The following is a 17,726-nucleotide window of genomic DNA, read 5'->3' as shown; positions in this document are numbered from 1 at the left end:
CACACACACACACACACACACACACACACACACACACACGAAGGGGTTAATGTTTCCTATTACTGCTGTAATAAACACAGATTCCGTCCATGTTGCCGGTCAAAATCTGTTATTTTAAACTCCTCTAAACTCTTAATATCTTTCACAAGATCAGTAGAATGCTTTGTGCAACATTTCCATATTACATAATCTAATAGTGACAAATAAATGAACAGCTTTAGATACTGTTGACGTTCCGTTTTTCAGATTTTACAGAATGCGTAGTTGTCAATAATTATCAGTGTCATCTGAACTTTAAGAGATGTATTTCCTATGAATTGAATTCCTAGAAGTGTTTCATCTTATATTAATGCTAATTAATCTGTGTGAAAGAAACAAAGAAGCTTCATCTGGTCTGGACATTCTCTCAAGGAAAACATGTTGTACTCTGTAAGCGACACGTCTGACATTTCTCTTGGAACAAAGAAGACATGAAGCAAATAGAAGTATAGTTCTTCATCAGCAGCGATGAGCATCAAAGACAGGAGCGCTACCTACGAAACCCTCTGGTGATTTTCACACTTATTTCAGAGAGATTGACTTTGAGGTGTGAAATAAGATTCTGCCATTTATAGAGCTTCAAAAATAAACAAACAAGAACAAAGAGTGACAGCTTTTCCATTTCAGTTTTCAAAACCGCAATCTGGTGCCCTATACTGTTGGATATACTGTGTTGTATATGGATAGACCGAGGAGTGCAACACTATTAGTAGAGTGAGACGTTGTGTATAAGACACATACACAGTAGAGGTCTGTTTCCACAAAGTACAAAGTGAGGTCAGTGTTTATAAGAATGTATCCTCTGATTTATTGAAGATCTCTTCTGGGAGTGCAGAACTGTGGATGAAGCCAGAAACGGAAATTCTCATTTTTTAACAGCGTTTCAGTGGCTGTAGATGGATGAAACGCTTTACTCAGAGGGGTGACGACACCCCCCCCCCATCCTGCTTCACTTCTCACTCGGTAATGTAATGCCCACTTGTTGCCATGGTGTCCACCGGTACTTCTGGCCTCGCTCGTTTCAATTCAGAAGGACCTTCCTTTAGTGTGTGCGTGTGTGTGTGTGTGTGTGTGTGTGAGTGTGTGTGGGTGTGTTTGAGCATGTGCATGTGCTACTGCATGTGCCAACTTCCACAAGTGTGTGTTTGTGTGTGAGAGGGAGAGAGAGAGGGAGAGAGAGAGAGAGAGAGAGAGAGAGGCTGACAGGAATACAAGAGGGAGACAATCACTGTTATACGTGTTACTGCTGTTTTCGTAGCTCGCCTACTCAGTTTCCTATTCTTGACTTTCAAAAAAAGTGGCTAAAATGCTCTCTTTACCCCCCCCCCCCCCCTCTTTATTTATTTGAAGAAAGAGAAGTGCACCCAGACCTCCCCACCCCCACCCTCCATCCATCAGCAGCCCTCCACCCTGGGAAGGATCCCCCACAATAACACTGTTTAACCCTCTCAGTGATCCAAAGGAACAAACCCGACAAAGGGCCAGCAACACTGCAGCCTCATCTGAGACCCATTCAGGGCTGTTCATCACATGGGTGACTCTGTGTGTGTGTGTGTGTGTGTGTGTGTGTGTGTGTCCTTGTGGGAACCAATTTCAGTTTTAGAGTGAGGACATTTTGGCCGGCCCGCCTTCAGCACGGACGTGTTAAGGTTAGAACTAGAGCTGCAGACCTGAGACCTGAAACAGACCTCAGACACAAAAAATAGGAATTGAGACTTGACATCGACGTGACCCCTTTAAGACTCGACCCACCTACAAGTGAAAACATTCAAACAAACGATGACGACTCGGACTTGATTTGAGTTACTCAAGACTCGACTTGGACATCTCCCGAATGACTTGAGACCTGATTTGGACTTGTCTTAAATTAGTTGAGACTTTTCACAAATGACTTGCGATGTCGCTTAGACGTCTGTCAAACGTCGTAAAACTTGACTTGAACATTCCTTGGATGACTTGAGACTTCAGAGCATGAAACATCTTGTATAACTTGGGACTTGACTTGGACTTGTCTTGAATCATTTGAGATGTGACTAAAAATTGACTTGATTTGAACTTATCTGGAGTGATTTGAGACTGGAGAACTTGATACCTGAGACTTGTCTCATATGATTAAATTACTTGAGACTTGATTTAAAATTGTCTTGACTGACTTGAGACTTGACTTGGACTTGTCTCAAACGACTTGAGACTCGACCCGACACTTGCTCTACTAGACTTGAGACTCGACTTGATGAGGGTCCTCACAAGTAGAAGTATAAATATGTGTGTGTGTATGTGTGTGTGTGACGGTGAGCATGGGAAGCTGACAGATGCTTTGAGCATGTATGAATGTAAGTGTGCATATGTGTGTGTGCTCTATTGTGCCAGCTCAGCATCCTGAATTGAACAAAAAGCTCTTTTGAGCAGATCTAAAATACATGTAGGAGGTGTGTGTGTGTGTGTGTGGCTGCGTACGATTATGAGGAGTTCATGCCTCTATGTTCATTTGAAAGTATTGTATTTGCATGTGTTGGTATGTTGTTCATGTATTTTTCACTGTTCATATTCTGTGCATGTGTAAGTGTTATTTATTTTCAGGTGTGAGCATGTCTGCATGTGTGTGTGTGTGTGTTCAGTTAGAAACAGCGAAGCGTCTCTGGAGGCAGGAAACATGCAGAAGCAGCAGACCGGTACCTGATGTTTGACCGTCATGAGTTATGTGCTGTGAAGGCGATTTTCTAACAGTAGAGCAGCTGTCGACTCTGGAGATCGTAAAACTCAGTCACATCAACACATTTTAAACCACAGAGGCACATCGCTGACCTATCTATCTATCTATCCATCTATCCATCTATCCATCTATCTATCTATCTATCTATCCATCTATCCATCCATCCATCATCCATCCATCTATCCATCATTTTGATCCACATACTGTGGAGTTGTTATCATGTAACCTAAGTTTGGCATTGTGGTCATGTGATAAGAGCATCACATAAACTGGAATAAGTGAAAGAATTTATCTTTGAATATAATCTTTTGAAACAACATTTTGATGCTGGTTGTTGGAATAAAAATAAAAGGTTGACTTCATAATGTGGTAGTAAACCTTAACTTGAGTGTGTACGTGTAAGCAGGGAGGCACATTTATGACAAGGATGTAAGAAGCTGCGTTCAAAGCCATGCAGAGTGTCGGAGTTCACGGGGGGGGATAAAAGGGGGAGGCGACGCTGAGGAAAACACAGGATCCACAGAGGTCATGTTAAAAAGGTTTATTTCAACAACTGTCTGAATCTCGTTTGTTTATTCTCTGTTCAAAGTCCCAAAAAAGTACAAAAAAAACAACAAAAAAACAAGTACATCAAAGGATTAGAAATCACATCAATGAAAACCAAGACACATTGTGTTGCTTCTTTTGAAATCAATCCAAGGAAATTTTTTTTCTCCAATATTTATACATACTCACTGGATTAGTCAGACAAACATCAAAACCTCTCAGTAACTTTATCTTTTTTCTTCTTCTTTTTTTTACAATGACGTTTTACGTACGTTTTAAACTTCTGTATGATTTCTTTCTTTTTACAAAATACACCAAGGCAGGCAGGGGAAGGTGTGTGTGTGTGTGTGTGTGTCTGTGTGTATACGCATGTCTATGTTTTCATCTTTTCACTCTATGTGTGTGCTTCCTATGTGCGTTTGTTTGTGTGTGTGTGTGTGCGCAGGTAAGAGAGATAAGGGAGAGTAGAGCGACAGCAACAAGGGGGGGAGGGGCTGCGAAACAAGGGGTGTGAGTGGATGTAAGAGGAGGTTGCAGGGCGGCGGCGGGGTGAGGATTGGTGGGAGGGTGTTTACTCTCAGCAGGGGGCGGTAGCGGCAGCGGCGGCGGTGGTGGTGGTGGTGGTGTACGTTTTTTTTGCAGCAGCCCGGGGCCGCTTGGTGGCAGTGTTGCCGTGTTGGAGACGGTTGCAGACCAGGGTTGGTTGGCTGGTACGTTGGCAGGCTGGTTGGTTGGTTGGTTGGTTGGTTGACCCGTTAGGCGCACCCGGCAGCGGACGGACGGAGGGCGGGGAGGGGTTTGGGGAGCTCCCGTTGCCGGCGCACCTTTGTCGTTTTCAGTGTCGCGTTGTCAGGTTGCTGGGGTTGTTTTGTTTTGTTTTCACATCATGTTGTTCTGCAGTGAGTTTACCTCCGAGGAGTTCTCCTCGCCCAGGACCTTGTGGTTCTCGTGTTTGGGGGTCAGGGAGTTGTGGATGTTGAGGGAGTCGTCCTCCTTGGGCTGGGCCTTCACCGGGTCCTCCAGCTTGTTCTGGGAATTAGGATCGTCCTACCCAGAGAGGGGTGGAGGGGCAGGGGGCAGAAAGTACAGTTAGAACCACAACAACCACTTTCATGTTCAGGTGCAACTTTGAACCTGCCAATTGGTGGAAAACTTTACTTTTTTTTTTAAGCCTCTGTCGGGAATTCTGGCCAACCATTCCCATGGATTATCTCAAAGACTGCATTCATCTTTGTTAAAGGCAACAAAAACAGCCTTTTTTTTATAGGAATTACATCCATATTGGACGATTCTGCACCTCACAGTTTACGTCCAATCCCAACATTCAATGCCTGTTCAGGAAGTAGTCTGTCCTTAATGTAGAGAGGCAGAAGGTAAAGATGTGTGGTGCATCTGGTTTTCATACAGAAGACCAAAGTTCACATCCTGTCACAGACTTGCAATCTGTATTTGTCCTATTATCAACGATGCTTCTCTGACTTTAACCAAGTTGGCAACCTTAGTTGCCATGTGCAGATATTAAAAATGTTAGCATTGGACATAAACGTCGTTGTCACTGAATGTAATCGGAAGTGTTTTGCAGAATCGCCCAACATCGACGTTCTTATCATGTGATTTGTTTGAAGAAAACGAAGATGAACTTTGGCTCAATATGCTTTTAAAGAATCCCAGAGCTTTGGATTTGTCTTTTATTTCATGCACTTCCACCTTCATGCTTTAAAGAACCACACCAGTGTCTACGCAAGTTTTATGCTGCGTTCCAGACAACTCAGAGGTCGAAATTTTCTCTAAAAACAACAACATTGCGACGGCCATAATCCAAGATGGCAACAGCGAAATCGCCGAACCCGAAGCTATGGGGGATGTCACGATGACTACGTCCACTTCTTGTCTACAGTCTATGGTTGCAAGCTTTCGTAGGAAAAACACACGAAAAATGAGGAGTAACTTTTCGTAAGATATCATACGAACCGTGCTTCAGATTCTGGGTCCTGGTATTGTGATGGCTCACTTTAATGGGACGCTTTGATAGGATAGAGCTATCGCTAATGTTATTAGTAACACCTGTGCTTTTTATTCTTTGACAAATCTAAATACCTGCGGTGAAAAAGACCATAGAGAGACTGCTAATAGATTTTAAAATTGTATAAAAAAATAACAGAAACTTAAGAATACCTGGAATGGTTTCTAAAAACAGCAGCATTGTTTAAAGATGTAAATTGATTTGTAGAAAAGGCACTAAAACTCTGGTATGATCCTTTACAGACTGCAAGAATGCAGGAAAAATACCATCAAATATTCAACTAAATCAAATTGCAGCTTTCGCATTGTTACTTCAAGCAAAACCAGCTTCGGTAGCAGCCATTTCAGTGGTTTGGATGCTCCACTCTTTCATGCTCGACTGGCATGTTACGTTTGGTTGAGGAGACAGTGAGGTGAGCTGCATGAGCGACATACCCCCCATCGCTCCTCTTTCAGGCAACCCAGGAAGCGCATGCACATCCACATGCAAGACCCTTAAAATATGCCCCCCCCGCGTACAGTAATGATCGCTCATGCAGAACTCCCCGTCTCCTCCTGCTTCACCTCCTCCTCGAATTCATCTTCCCAAAACAAAAGCAAAGAGTGAAATAAACTCTCCACCCTGGGTACCACCGTCATACATACCCAAGCAGTCGCTGGGGGGGGGGAACAAAAATAAAAAAATGCGACGTATTTTTTTTTTTAGCTCAATCTAATCCATCTGAATTTAATTAAGGTCAGAGGGAAGAAATTGATTGCGGAGTCCATTTCAGCTCGGTTTTTCCAGCCTCTTATCTCCATTAATATTGCATGGCATCATCGACCCGAGGCATCCTGGAGCGCCCGTCACACACACCCCTTTACGGAGACAAACACACAACCTGAGTGTGGCGAGATGGACACATTCATTCGGACACACACACACACACACACACCCTGAGGCCTGTGCCATTAACTAAACACAGCCTAATTGAATGTTTGCGTTTGAATACAAAGGCACTTTGGGAAAGGAAGAGCAGTGAGAGCATTTACCCGCTGGCTGCTGGCCTAGATAGTAACTTCAGGCAGGACGTGTGGATACGTCACTTCCATGGTTACGGGATAGGGGCCCTCTGTCCTCCCGTCAGCGTGAAACTGGAAAATGTTTTTCGTTTGTTGGATTTCATCGTTGTGCATGGGTGGAGGGTGGGTGGGGGGAGGGGCGGGCGAGCAGTGGGTGGGAGGCACAGAGTCACGAGGACTTTAGAGCGGGTGTCATTTCGAAGGGGAGCAGGAACAGATATAAAACAGGGTTTTGATGATGATGATGATGATGATGGAGGCACACGGACAGTTCCTAATGTCCTTTTGTCTTTTAGTGGGCTGGTAAGAGTGGATTTGCTATGAAGGAATACTTCACAAAATTACCATCTGTACTGTATATCAATTGCTCGACCCGCGTTACCTTGAATTCTTGAGGAAAACTTTTGTATTCATCTCAACGATAAACCAAGAGTCAAAAAACTGAGAAACAAGTCTTGTGAAGTATAATCAAAGTCTCATTCATCCAATCATATGCTCAGTTCTTCACAAACACGTGCATCTTAGCTACAATCTTACTATTTAAAACACTTGCGATCAGTAGTGAGACTGTTTATGTGAAAGCAACGGCCGCAGACGCTTAAACGCATGTTATTATCGGGGAAAAAATGTATTCAAGCAGATGTTAAGATCTTGCTGTTGCTTTGCTCTAAGATGAAGAGGGGGAACATATACAGTATATGTAGTTCATCGCTAATATTAACAATATTTTTCTGGTGATGCATCTCGGTGTGATCGGGGCCCAAGGTTATTGCAAAAATGTGTGTGTTTGGCAGGGGTCAAATGCAGAGACAAATTTCCCCCTTAAAGGGATCAATATAGTATAATTAAAAAAAATAAATATATATATGTACATATATATATATATATATTTTGAATTTACATTGTTTGTGAGTCTATTATTGTAATACATTGCAATCCCTCCTCTGAATACTCTGCAACGTGAAGGTTGTTCCTCTGGAAAGTCTTCTTCGAACAAAGCGTTACATTTCCACTGCAGTAAAAGTAGTTTTGTTTGCTTGGAAAACATCGATAGCAACAGAGCTGCTCATGCTAACTGCCTGCGGACGAAACTTACAGAAAAAGCCAAGTTTCAAAGTCCAAAGAAGAAAAGTGTCATATTGCCGCCCACACTGCGATCTCTGTTAAGTGCTGTGCAGGAAAGAAAAGAGATAAAGACTGAGAACAACTTTTTAATAAGAAATCACTGAATTGAATCACTCTTGTTGGTCCCAGTGCTTTATGTTCTCACTGCATTAAGTATCATATGAAAGCTTTTCAATTAAAGGGGCAATTCACTCAATCTTTAAATGTCTAATTGTACTGCCTGCCTGCAGCTTGAGGTGAATTCACTGTCGATCAGTCAGTCCGAGAGCAGAGTCAGTCGATGGAAATGAAATCGTCTCGGAAATTCAGGGCCAGCGCTGCCCGGTCAATTCATTTTCTGTGTTGAATTTATTTAGTATTGATGAAACACAATTCCATTTCAGCATTTTGCCTCAGAGGAAACCGTGTGGCTGGACTCTGCTGGATTTACTGCGGAGGGATGATTGAGGACAAGAGGGTTCAACCTACCGCAGTGAATGAAACACAAAGTGTTCTGAAACTGCAGGGAAACAGAAGTGCTTTTTGTGTTATTGTTCGGAAATGACTGCCGTGAGTGTGTGTGTGTGCACGTGTTTTTTTTCTGCCATCTTTCTGTTTGTGTATGGTTCAATTTCTTTTTGTGTGTGTCTGTGTGTGTGTCTGATACGTCATCTGTCTGGATTTAAATCAAGGTCCTCATAAATTCAGCAGTTTCGTGCAGTTTTTAAAAAATGTCCGTTTGTGATTGGATTTTGATTTGACCACATGATCTTCATTAATGTGTTTTAAAGGGTGATTCAATGATTTTTAACTCGGCTTACAAGTAACTGTGTTTTTTTGTGTGACAGACAGCTGACCCGGTTGCACCGAAAACGCAACTTGAGTCATTCCAGGTTCATTTTACCCATTTTTGAACCAACCAATCATAGTTGAGAAGTCTCCGACGCAGCTGTCAATCAATGCTTGGGGAGCTCATGAACTCCAATCAAACTGCCAAACTCGGCAGCCCCGATCGAACATGAATCAAGACTCTGTTTCTGTGGCCTGTTTCTTGGCTCAAGTGTTTTCAGAAACATATTTTGGTGAACTGTTGAAAAGAGTCGAGCCAAAACAAAGCGACGCCCACCGACTTGAGCAACCTTTCTCATTTCACGGCTACATTTATGTTTCTGAAAACATTTCAGGCCGAGAAATAAGTGATGCAGTATTGATCCATATGTGATTAGATGCCTATTTTGATTAGAGTTCAGAAGAGTTTTTCTTCAGGGGCGGTACTAAAGCACTGAAATGAGGCAGAAGAACGTCGACAACGATATCTTTTCACAGATTTTCAGTCTCATGTACCACTGTGAGGATATAGTGACAGTTTGAGAAAATATGATAGATGATAGATTACCGACTGTAGCTTTAACTGGTGCTCATAGTTTACTCTCTTTCTATATGTTCACTGAAGGTGTTGGTAAACCTGCGAGTGTGTGGATCTGTCTCTTATCATGTTTTCCTGACTTTTTATTTATTTATTTTGGTGGGAGGGGGTACGACTCAGATGGGTCCACTGAGAGTTGAGAGAGGGTGATTGACAGGGCCACAGTAACAATGAGAGAGCTGTTTGGGTAGGTGAGAGAAGGGGGAAGGAGGGGGCGGGACTATCTGACATTTGGGATTTGGTCTTACCTCGCAGTCGGACTCCTCTTTGGTCTTACACTCCCAGGTGTATCTGCTCATGGTTTTCTGAGGGGAGGGGGATGGGGCAAAGGGTTATACTCCTCAAAACCATACAAGGCATCCTCAGAGAAAGACAGGACAGAGAGAGAGAGAGAGAGAGAGAGAGAGAGAGGGGGGGGGGAGAGAGAGAGAGAGAGCGAGGACGAGGACAGAGATCGAAGTGGGAGACGATACGGAGAATTTAGCGAGAAAGAGGAGGCGGACAGAAAGAGGTAGAAGCAGACAGATAAAATAGACAAGAGAGAGATCGAGTGTTGGAGACCAAACTAGACTTCCTCTCAGACGTCAGCTGATATTCCCAGCTGGCTACAGTCTCTCTGAATGTGGACACCGACTCTGCTCAAACACAGACTCTCTGGTGCTGGTATTCCGTATTAGCACAGTAAATACAGGTGTGGATAATTCTGGATGAGGTTCACCACCGTCTTGACACACACACTGGGCTATTAGTTTGGAAGGGAATTGAGGTTATTTTGATTTATTGGTGGGTGTGTTTTTTTAGGGGGGAACGGGAGTTGGTATGGTTTTTGGTTTGGGGAAACCTACTGCATGTCTACAGTGAGTTTTGTAGGTGGTTTGAACATGTATTAGAAAAGTAAACCCGGGCTGAATAGTAGTCGAAAATCTTTCATTCTGTTTGTTTTATAACGTGTAACAAAGAGTTTACCCCAAAGTGATGTCTTTCCTCTGACTGTCTTAACTAATTCATCACTAGGGTTGGGGTTTGATACCATTTTGTCCAATTTGAGTCAATCTGCTTATCAAATTGGAATCCCTTCTCCAATCTATTTAGGTTTAGCTTTCAACATTTGTTGTAAGATCGTTAATCGCTAACGTTGTCGTCTTTAGAAAAGTGGAAACACTTCAGATCGGTAAACAAACACCTTATTTTTCATGGACCACTTGCTCCGGATGCTGGAGGCCCAGATTCTTCTCTATAAGGCTCTAAATATTAGCCAATTAGAGAATTTAGATTACAGAAATGTATGTGACAACAGGAGATGCAGAGTGGTGCGCCAGACACAACACATCGGTAAATAAAGAAGACAAAAGCCGAATTTCATTTTTATATTTTAAAAAGTTACACAAGGAATCAATGTCAACCGGTTACGGCTAATATGTATATCGTATATACTATAGGACCGCTGAAAGTTAGAAATGAGCACACAGCTACACTAATGTTCTGTACATTGCTTAGTAGATTTTGAAAAACTGAAACCAGATCCAAAATACAACCTGGTATCAGAACCCAACCCTGTTTGTTAGTTAAAGGTACCCGGTGCAGTTTTCGTGTAACAAACTAACTTAAGTTCTCATTCACAGAGTGTGTACTTGATACCCAACAAACACACTGAGTGTATTTCCTTCCTCATAAAACATTTGCAAAGCTACATTGTTTGCAAGCTTGCCGGCTTCTTCTCTGCCTTTTCTGCCGCATTGCTACGTTTCTTGGCACATTACTGCCACCAACGGTTAATCAGATGTGCATCCCGCGTGCTTGACTTCACCAGAGCACCTTTAAGTGTGCTGAAACAAACCAAAAGTATTTACAATTACTATTCAGTCCAGTGGATGAGTCGGGATTTTTTTTTGGGGGGGTTGTGACAGGTGGTGTTGAGTTAGGAAGTTGACTTTTATTTTTTAGATATTGTTAGGAGGTGAAGATGGATGTTGTTTTTGTTTTAAATGACTCTTGGGATGTCTTGTCTCTCAGAGTAGTGAAATGGTATTTGGTAGTGGTTACAATGAGTGGGTGAGACCTCTAAAATAAATGAAAATGTCTAAAACTGTTGAGCTAGCATGAAATAAAATGAGAGTTACAGAGAAACGACTAGGTGCTGTAGCGTCACAAGTGAACAGAACTACTGATGGAGTTGTTAGAGGGTGGTACCACATCCTAAAAATACTGGAAAACAAATCAAAAACAAAACTCGACCTCAGTTGTAGCACTAGAACTACCCATGCTGCTACAACGATAGCATAGCCGCTACTAGCTACCCATGCTTCAGTTAGTGAGGCACCTGTCGGCTCTCTGCTGCCACCTGCAGGCCGCCACAGGGGGGGTGGGGGGTGGGGTGTTGCATCTCAGATGTTTATCCTGATAACCCCGACCATTTCACACAAATGTCCCACACCTTTAGCTTACCTGTTTGTGGCACCCATCCTTCCCCCCCAGAAGCAAACAAACAGAATGAATCATGTTCGTCCAGTTCCTCCCACCTCCCCCCCCCACCCATTTTCAGGATAAACAAGTAAAGCAGACATTTAGTCATAAGTACAGATTTGCAAACAAATAGCGAAGCGCAGCTGCAGCGGCTGACATGACCACCGGGGAGGCGCATGTCAGCGACAGAGCAGGAAGGCCATGACACACCGATGCAAGAGGTGATCAGAGAGAGAGAGCAGGTTAGAAAGAGACGGGGTGGGGAGGGGTCGCAGCGAAGGATTGTGGGAGTTTTTCTCTCACCAGGACGGTTTGTTAGCTTCACTGTGAGAACCGTCCATGAACGCTCAGTCTGCACGGTTTCAGGGGGCAATTTAACGTCTAACAATGACTGTGTTAGTACCCTGTTGGTACTATCCTAATATAATACATAAGAATGAAAATATTTCAAGATCCATGGATTTAAAAAGTTCTATGATGGTATAAAAAACACAATCAAAATGTCTAAAATATTCTTCTTTGTGCATCCTGTAGTTGTGGATTCGCATTCGGCACTCGAGAAAACTCCCGCCATCCTTGGTCGCAATTCGACCCGCCCACCCTCCCCCGTCTCCTTAGCGTTGCACACCTCGGAGTATCTGAGAATACTCATGCCCATGCATTAGGAGGGGGAGTCAGGGGGCACCGGGCAGGGTTTGCAGGGGGAGATGCAGAAAAAAGGGGTGAGAGAGAGAGGCGAGAACCACGTTACCTGACAGATAATGTTATCATAGTAAGCCAATGCACGGGCATGAGGGACGTTAGGAGGGGTGTCGCACAGTTTCCTTACATTTGGGTGGGAGCCCTCAGCGATGGTGGACAGCGAGAAATTATCATTGTGCTGCTCCGATGAAGGCCGGTACTTACTGCTGGGTGTCGGAGGATGGAGGGGGAGGTGATAGTGGGGAACGGGGGAGGAGGGGATGTGGAGACGAAGATGGGTGAAAGGTGGAGGAGAATACAAAATGATGTGGGGAAAAAGAGTTTGAAGAAAGAGATTGTGGGAGAACGGAGGAGGAGAAAGAGGAGAGTTTGAAGAGGTCGGAAAAAAAGGAAAGAAATGTGGAGAATTTAAGAAAAAGAGAGATGTTTGGAAATTTAGAGAGAAGGAAGGAGGTTGGAGATGAAAATGTAAGATAAGAAGAATAAAGGGCATTAAGGAGAGCGAGACAAAGAAGATGGAAAACAGGGGATTGGATAAGAAAAGAGACAAGCCAAGGGAAGAAAAGAGGAGGGTAAAGAGAGTCCAGATAATAAGAGTGCAAGACAGTTTGAGGATTTGAAAAGAATCCAAGAGGAGGAAAAGAAAAGGAGGAAGAAGAGACGTACATGACATTTACAGGAGGTGATTCACAAGGTGAGAGGTGGAGAAAAGACAGTCGCGCAAAAAAATCCAACAAGAGAAAAGACGAAGAGACGAAAACAGACAAGTGGGGAGACGGTGAAACAAAATGGAACCAAAAAAAGGAGAAAAGAGAGGACAAGCAGGGCAAGAGAAAGGACAGATTTAGGGGAAAATATTACATTATTGACGAAAAGACAGACAGAAGGAAAAAATAAAGAAAGGAGGGGGGGGGGGGGGAGAAAAAAGCAAGAAAGCAGCATTAGTTATAGAAGTAAAAAAACAAAACATCGTATCTGTGATGCAACATACTGAGAATAAAACGACCATCAGATTTAGGTTACCCGGTCCTCAATCGAGTCATAGAGGCTAAACTTTGACTCACATTTGACCCACTATTGTTGTAACAGGGAGACAAAAACTGACTCTATTTCTATTTTTAACAACACACAGGTCTTGATTCTTGTTCGCTCGGCTGATGATATTGATGCAAATGATCATGTTAATTTTTAGATTGTTGCAAACAAACTAACCCCACACTTTCCTCTTAAACCTCACAGTGTTGACAGATTATTGAGAAAATGTCTCTTATCATATATGCACAGAACAAGAATAATATGTGATACTATTTTGCCATCTGCACACACAAAAACATCCACCGCTTTTAAGCATTTTTGGTTTATGGAACGCTCAACCAGATGACGTTAAAACACAAAAATTTGGCAGAAAAAAAATCTCTCCAACTCTGCAATGTATTAATTTTTGTATTGCACACCTTTGCCTTGTTTTCCACTTAATATCAACTGAGAATTTGTGCATGATTTATGAGTATGTTGTGTCTTTTCCTGTTTGTTTAGTGTTGCACATTTTAATTGCCACCCAGATATTTTTCCAACCATAGCAAACTATTTCTTTAAGTTTGGCTTTAAGATAAATGGATACCAAATAGCAACTTATCTGACTTATCGATCCATCCTTTAAGGTTCCTTACAAACACAGTCCATAAAATAAAAGGATAATAATCACATCCACTAGGCGAGAAACTACTTGTACTATTTTAAAACAGACGCAGACTTTCCTCTCATCTCCTCAGAGAAGCGGTAAACTTTGGGAGTTCCCCTTTGACTGAGTTAGACTGAACTCTTTGAATATCTCCCTCTTTCTTCTTCTTCTTCGTCTCTGACTTGTTGAAGGGAAGAGATGTTTGTCTCGGGGACCGAATGAAACAATAACTTTGACAAGAACGTCACAGTTTTGTCTCCTCTCTCTCTCTCTCTCTCTCAAATCTTCCTTCTCATGGATGAAACGTCTGTCGTTCGCCCGGCACTCAAACCTTTACTCAAACGTCTCGCTGTGTCTCTGCCTCTCTTCACTCCCCCGCCATATCCATAGTTAAAGAGGCCGCGATCTACTTCCTGCCAAAAAAAACCAAAAGACTGTCTCTCTGATCTTGACGCAAGCGTCCATATTTATATTTCATGAACGTCGTGACAGGACAACCAAAGACGATGTAACGACGAGAGACAGAGATCATGTTCTCCCATCGACACTTGTGATCTCAATGTTGAGCACCATACATCAGCTTTGGACTCCTCACTCTCATTTTCAAATTGTTTATTTTTCATACAGGGCACCAACTCACAACAGAAGTTATCTTATTATGTGTTTCATATGGAGCAGGTCTAGATCGTACTCTTTGATTTACAGAGACAAAACATTCCCCCGTGAACGAAGGTGGCAAAGAAAAACTCAACCTTCAACAGGAAGAAACCTCGAACTGAACCGGACTGTACGTGGGCAGCCAACCGCCTCGACCGATACCAGCTACTAACAAACATCCGCTTCTGCCGAGTGAAGCCAACGCTGAAGTGTTTTAAAACTTCTCTCTAGTGGCCACCAGGGGGCGACTCCTCTGGTTGTATAGAAGTCTATGAGAAAATGACTCTACTTCTCTCTTGATTTATTACCTCAGTAAACATTGTAAACATGAGTTTATGGTCTCAATCTCTAGTTCTAGTTCTAAAAGATTGATTGATGAATATCAGGAAGTTATTGGTTGAAAGTGGTTTGTACCAGCTTACAAAAGAACACTTTATATTTTGTTTGATAAGATGAAAAGATGATTGGATATTAATATGAAAATACAAAGAAACTGATAATTATTTTTGCAAATACTGTTAAATAGGTGCACAGAATGACCAATTTGTGACCTAAAAGGGTTAAAAAGGCATTTTTCATTTCATCTCGACAGCACGGTTATTAAAGTATGTTCCCCTAACCTTAATGAAGTACTCGCCCAAACCACAATGTTTTTTACAATCTTAACTGAGTACTTATTGTAACCTGAAAAACATAACCATGTTATTTGTGTCTAAACCTGGACAGCGATGTCACAACAGAAAACGTCAGTAGGGGCGTTAGATTAAAATAAACACTTTGTGTGAAACGGACATACCGAACATTTACCTAAAACAGATTCATGTCTTTACATTAACAGACAGATGGAGCCGGCGATGAAACAGATTCTGAATCGTCTCACAACAAAGACGCCATTTCTTTTCTTCTCTCTCTCTCTCTCTTTGACCAGGATGTTGGGTCTGATCTCGACTGCGGCAGAGAAACACTGCGACTGCCATTAAACGCAGCAGATGGGGGAGTGTGGGAGTCTTATGTATTCATCAGCCCTGTCAGCAGACACACACACACACACACACACACACACACACACACACACACACACATACACACACACTCCTCTGAATGTGTCATGCTGAGATTTGTTCCTCTGTAACGACCCTCTTATTCCTCTTTCTCTCTTTTTTTCTTTCACTTTCTCTTCCCCTCTCTCCTCTCCTGCAACAGTTTCTCCCTCCCTCTCCCCTCCTCCCCTGTTTCATCCTGCCCTCCTTTTTTTTTACCCCTCTCATCTGTCACCCTCCTCCTACTTTCTCCTCTTCGATTTCTTTTAGCCGACCACTTGATGAGGCTGTGTTTTCTCTTTCATGCTGCACCCTGCCGCCACACACACACACACACACACACACACACACAAACACACACACACACACACACACACCCCTCAGGTCGCACAGCTGTATGTAGGTCAACTCCACCTCCCCCTGTTTCTCCCTCCCTCCCTCCCTCCCTCCCCCCCTCCTGTTCAGACTGCCCTACTTTCAGCTGGATCCAGAGAACCAATGACATCACCCTTTTCTCCTCAAATATCTGCTCGCTAGGCTGCTACTGACTGCACCGCTCTTCCTCCTCGCCATCCTCCTCATCCTCATCCCTATCCGTAATCTCCTCCACCGTGGCTAGCATGATAACCTTCCCCGTGGAGGTAAAAGTAGTCCCCGTGGTGGGTGGGATCTAGAATTCGGTCCTTCCGTTGACATTTTGCATCCGAGGACGCTCTATCGCCGGGGCTGCTGCTCATCCGCGACAGCGCTGTTGCTAGGGAGACCAGCACTAAAACACGGGCACCGGCAAAGCAATGCCTTGCCAATCGTCATTCATGAGGTTCTTTAATCTTAAAATGAGGCCTGAGGGATGAATATTATTTTAATATTTTATTAGGAAAAACAAAGAAAATTGCGTTCTGGAGTTTTCCAGCTCCACATTTTCCACTGCACAATATCTCCACCTTCTATCATCATTTACTGTAGGTGCATTTTCGAGCCCTAAAAGTCAGATGTGATTATTTGTATTCGAAACTGTAATAATGCAAAAAGATTAAGTTCCAATTGGATGTCGATCAGATCAAAAGTAGAAGAAGGTGGCAGAGAGCAAAGGAAGGCTAATAACATGTGAAGCTACAGGTATCTCCTTGAACTCATTAAATGATGTGTGTGCCACCTCCGTGTACTTTTAAACATATTAGACAATCTTTCTGCAGATTTACGTGCCTCAAAAACACCAAAACAATGACTTGAGATGAGGTGGAGACTCCTTCTCTTGGGTCATCCTGAACTCCCATGCAGAGAACCACTGTTCACCGAACTCCTAATATTAAGACTCTAAAGTGAAGGTAGAGAGAAAATATATGATTTCCTACTTTGTTTGAGGATTCATCTGAACCATGTTGGTTTGTGGTATGAGAAACATTGGCTAGAAGGGATTTAGAGCCCTTTAAAGGTCCTGTGTGTCCTAAACAATAATTACCTTTAATGCATCTAAAACGTCTCTACAGAACCATTTCCTGGTCCTTCACACGGAGCCTCTTTTTCCTGAGAGTGTACACCGGCTTCTTCCTCTCCTCTCATCTGTTCTGTCATCTGGTTTTCTGCCGGCTGCTCGCCATCAGCTCTCCACGCCGCCGCCCCCTCCCTCCTTCCTCGTCTCCTCCTGCATTTCTCCATTGTCTTCCTCACTTGTTCGCCTCCTATTTGCAGCAGATCAATCCTCTCCCCTCTTCCTCCCTCAGACAGTTTCTATCTCTCTTCTTTGTCGTTTCTTTAGCCTTTGCTTTATGTGATGGCTACAAAACTGGTGCACACAAATATGTCTCAGCTGATAGGTAACAGGTTCCATCTCTATCATATGTCTTGTCTGAAAGTGTAACTGTGGAAAGAAGTTGTTGATGTGGAAAATAATTGCTTTGTTCAGGGCACCGAGGACTCGTGTTTCTCTGCTCCTGTGGAGGACCCATGCTGGTGTTCACTCATCCTGCCTTTCTTGTTTAATGTCTCTCCAAATCTCAGGCGTCCTCTGTTTATGAAATAATGCTCAGCTGTGAGCTCCTGACATTTTAGAAAAAGTGTTGTCGAGACAAAATGAAAAAAAGGCTTTTTTAACACATAGATCACATTCTCGTTTATATTGTGTGCAAAACATTTGTATCTTTTCTTTCTGTAAAACAAAATATGAAATGTGCTTACAGAAGCTAGTACCAACCGATTTAAACCAATAAAATCATGACATACATCCATCAATGATCATGTTCTGTAGCTGAAGCTATAAATACACTTACT

The 17,726-nt window shown here is 42.9% G+C and overlaps 1 protein-coding gene across 14 annotated transcripts in view; it reads right to left on the bottom strand.

Moving 5' to 3' along the window:
* Window positions 1-3,278: 3,278 nt before the first annotated feature.
* cspg5a (chondroitin sulfate proteoglycan 5a) overlaps window positions 3,279-17,726 on the bottom strand; it is a 47,387-nt gene continuing 32,939 nt past the window's right edge. Inside the window, exons 4-7 of one of the 14 annotated variants that reach the window (XM_031867273.1) lie at window positions 12,127-12,283; window positions 9,161-9,217; window positions 6,353-6,454; window positions 4,259-4,345 (exon numbers count right to left, since the gene is read on the bottom strand). In XM_031867273.1, coding sequence (XP_031723133.1) covers window positions 6,368-6,454; window positions 9,161-9,217; window positions 12,127-12,283 — 301 coding nt within the window. In that variant the 3' untranslated portion in view covers window positions 4,259-4,345; window positions 6,353-6,367. Of the gene's footprint in view, window positions 4,346-6,352; window positions 6,455-9,160; window positions 9,218-12,126; window positions 12,284-17,726 lie in introns of all 14 variants that reach the window. The other 13 variants (XM_031867278.1, XM_031867265.1, XM_031867267.1 and 10 more) reach the window with 13 other exon arrangements.

Source organism: Anarrhichthys ocellatus, unplaced genomic scaffold (genome assembly GCF_004355925.1).
Source record: "Anarrhichthys ocellatus isolate YVR2014 unplaced genomic scaffold, GSC_Weel_1.0 scaffold39, whole genome shotgun sequence".
Lineage (NCBI taxonomy): Eukaryota > Metazoa > Chordata > Actinopteri > Perciformes > Anarhichadidae > Anarrhichthys > Anarrhichthys ocellatus.
Note: the sequence above shows the minus strand (reverse complement) of the source record. Positions and strands in the feature narration are given on the sequence as shown.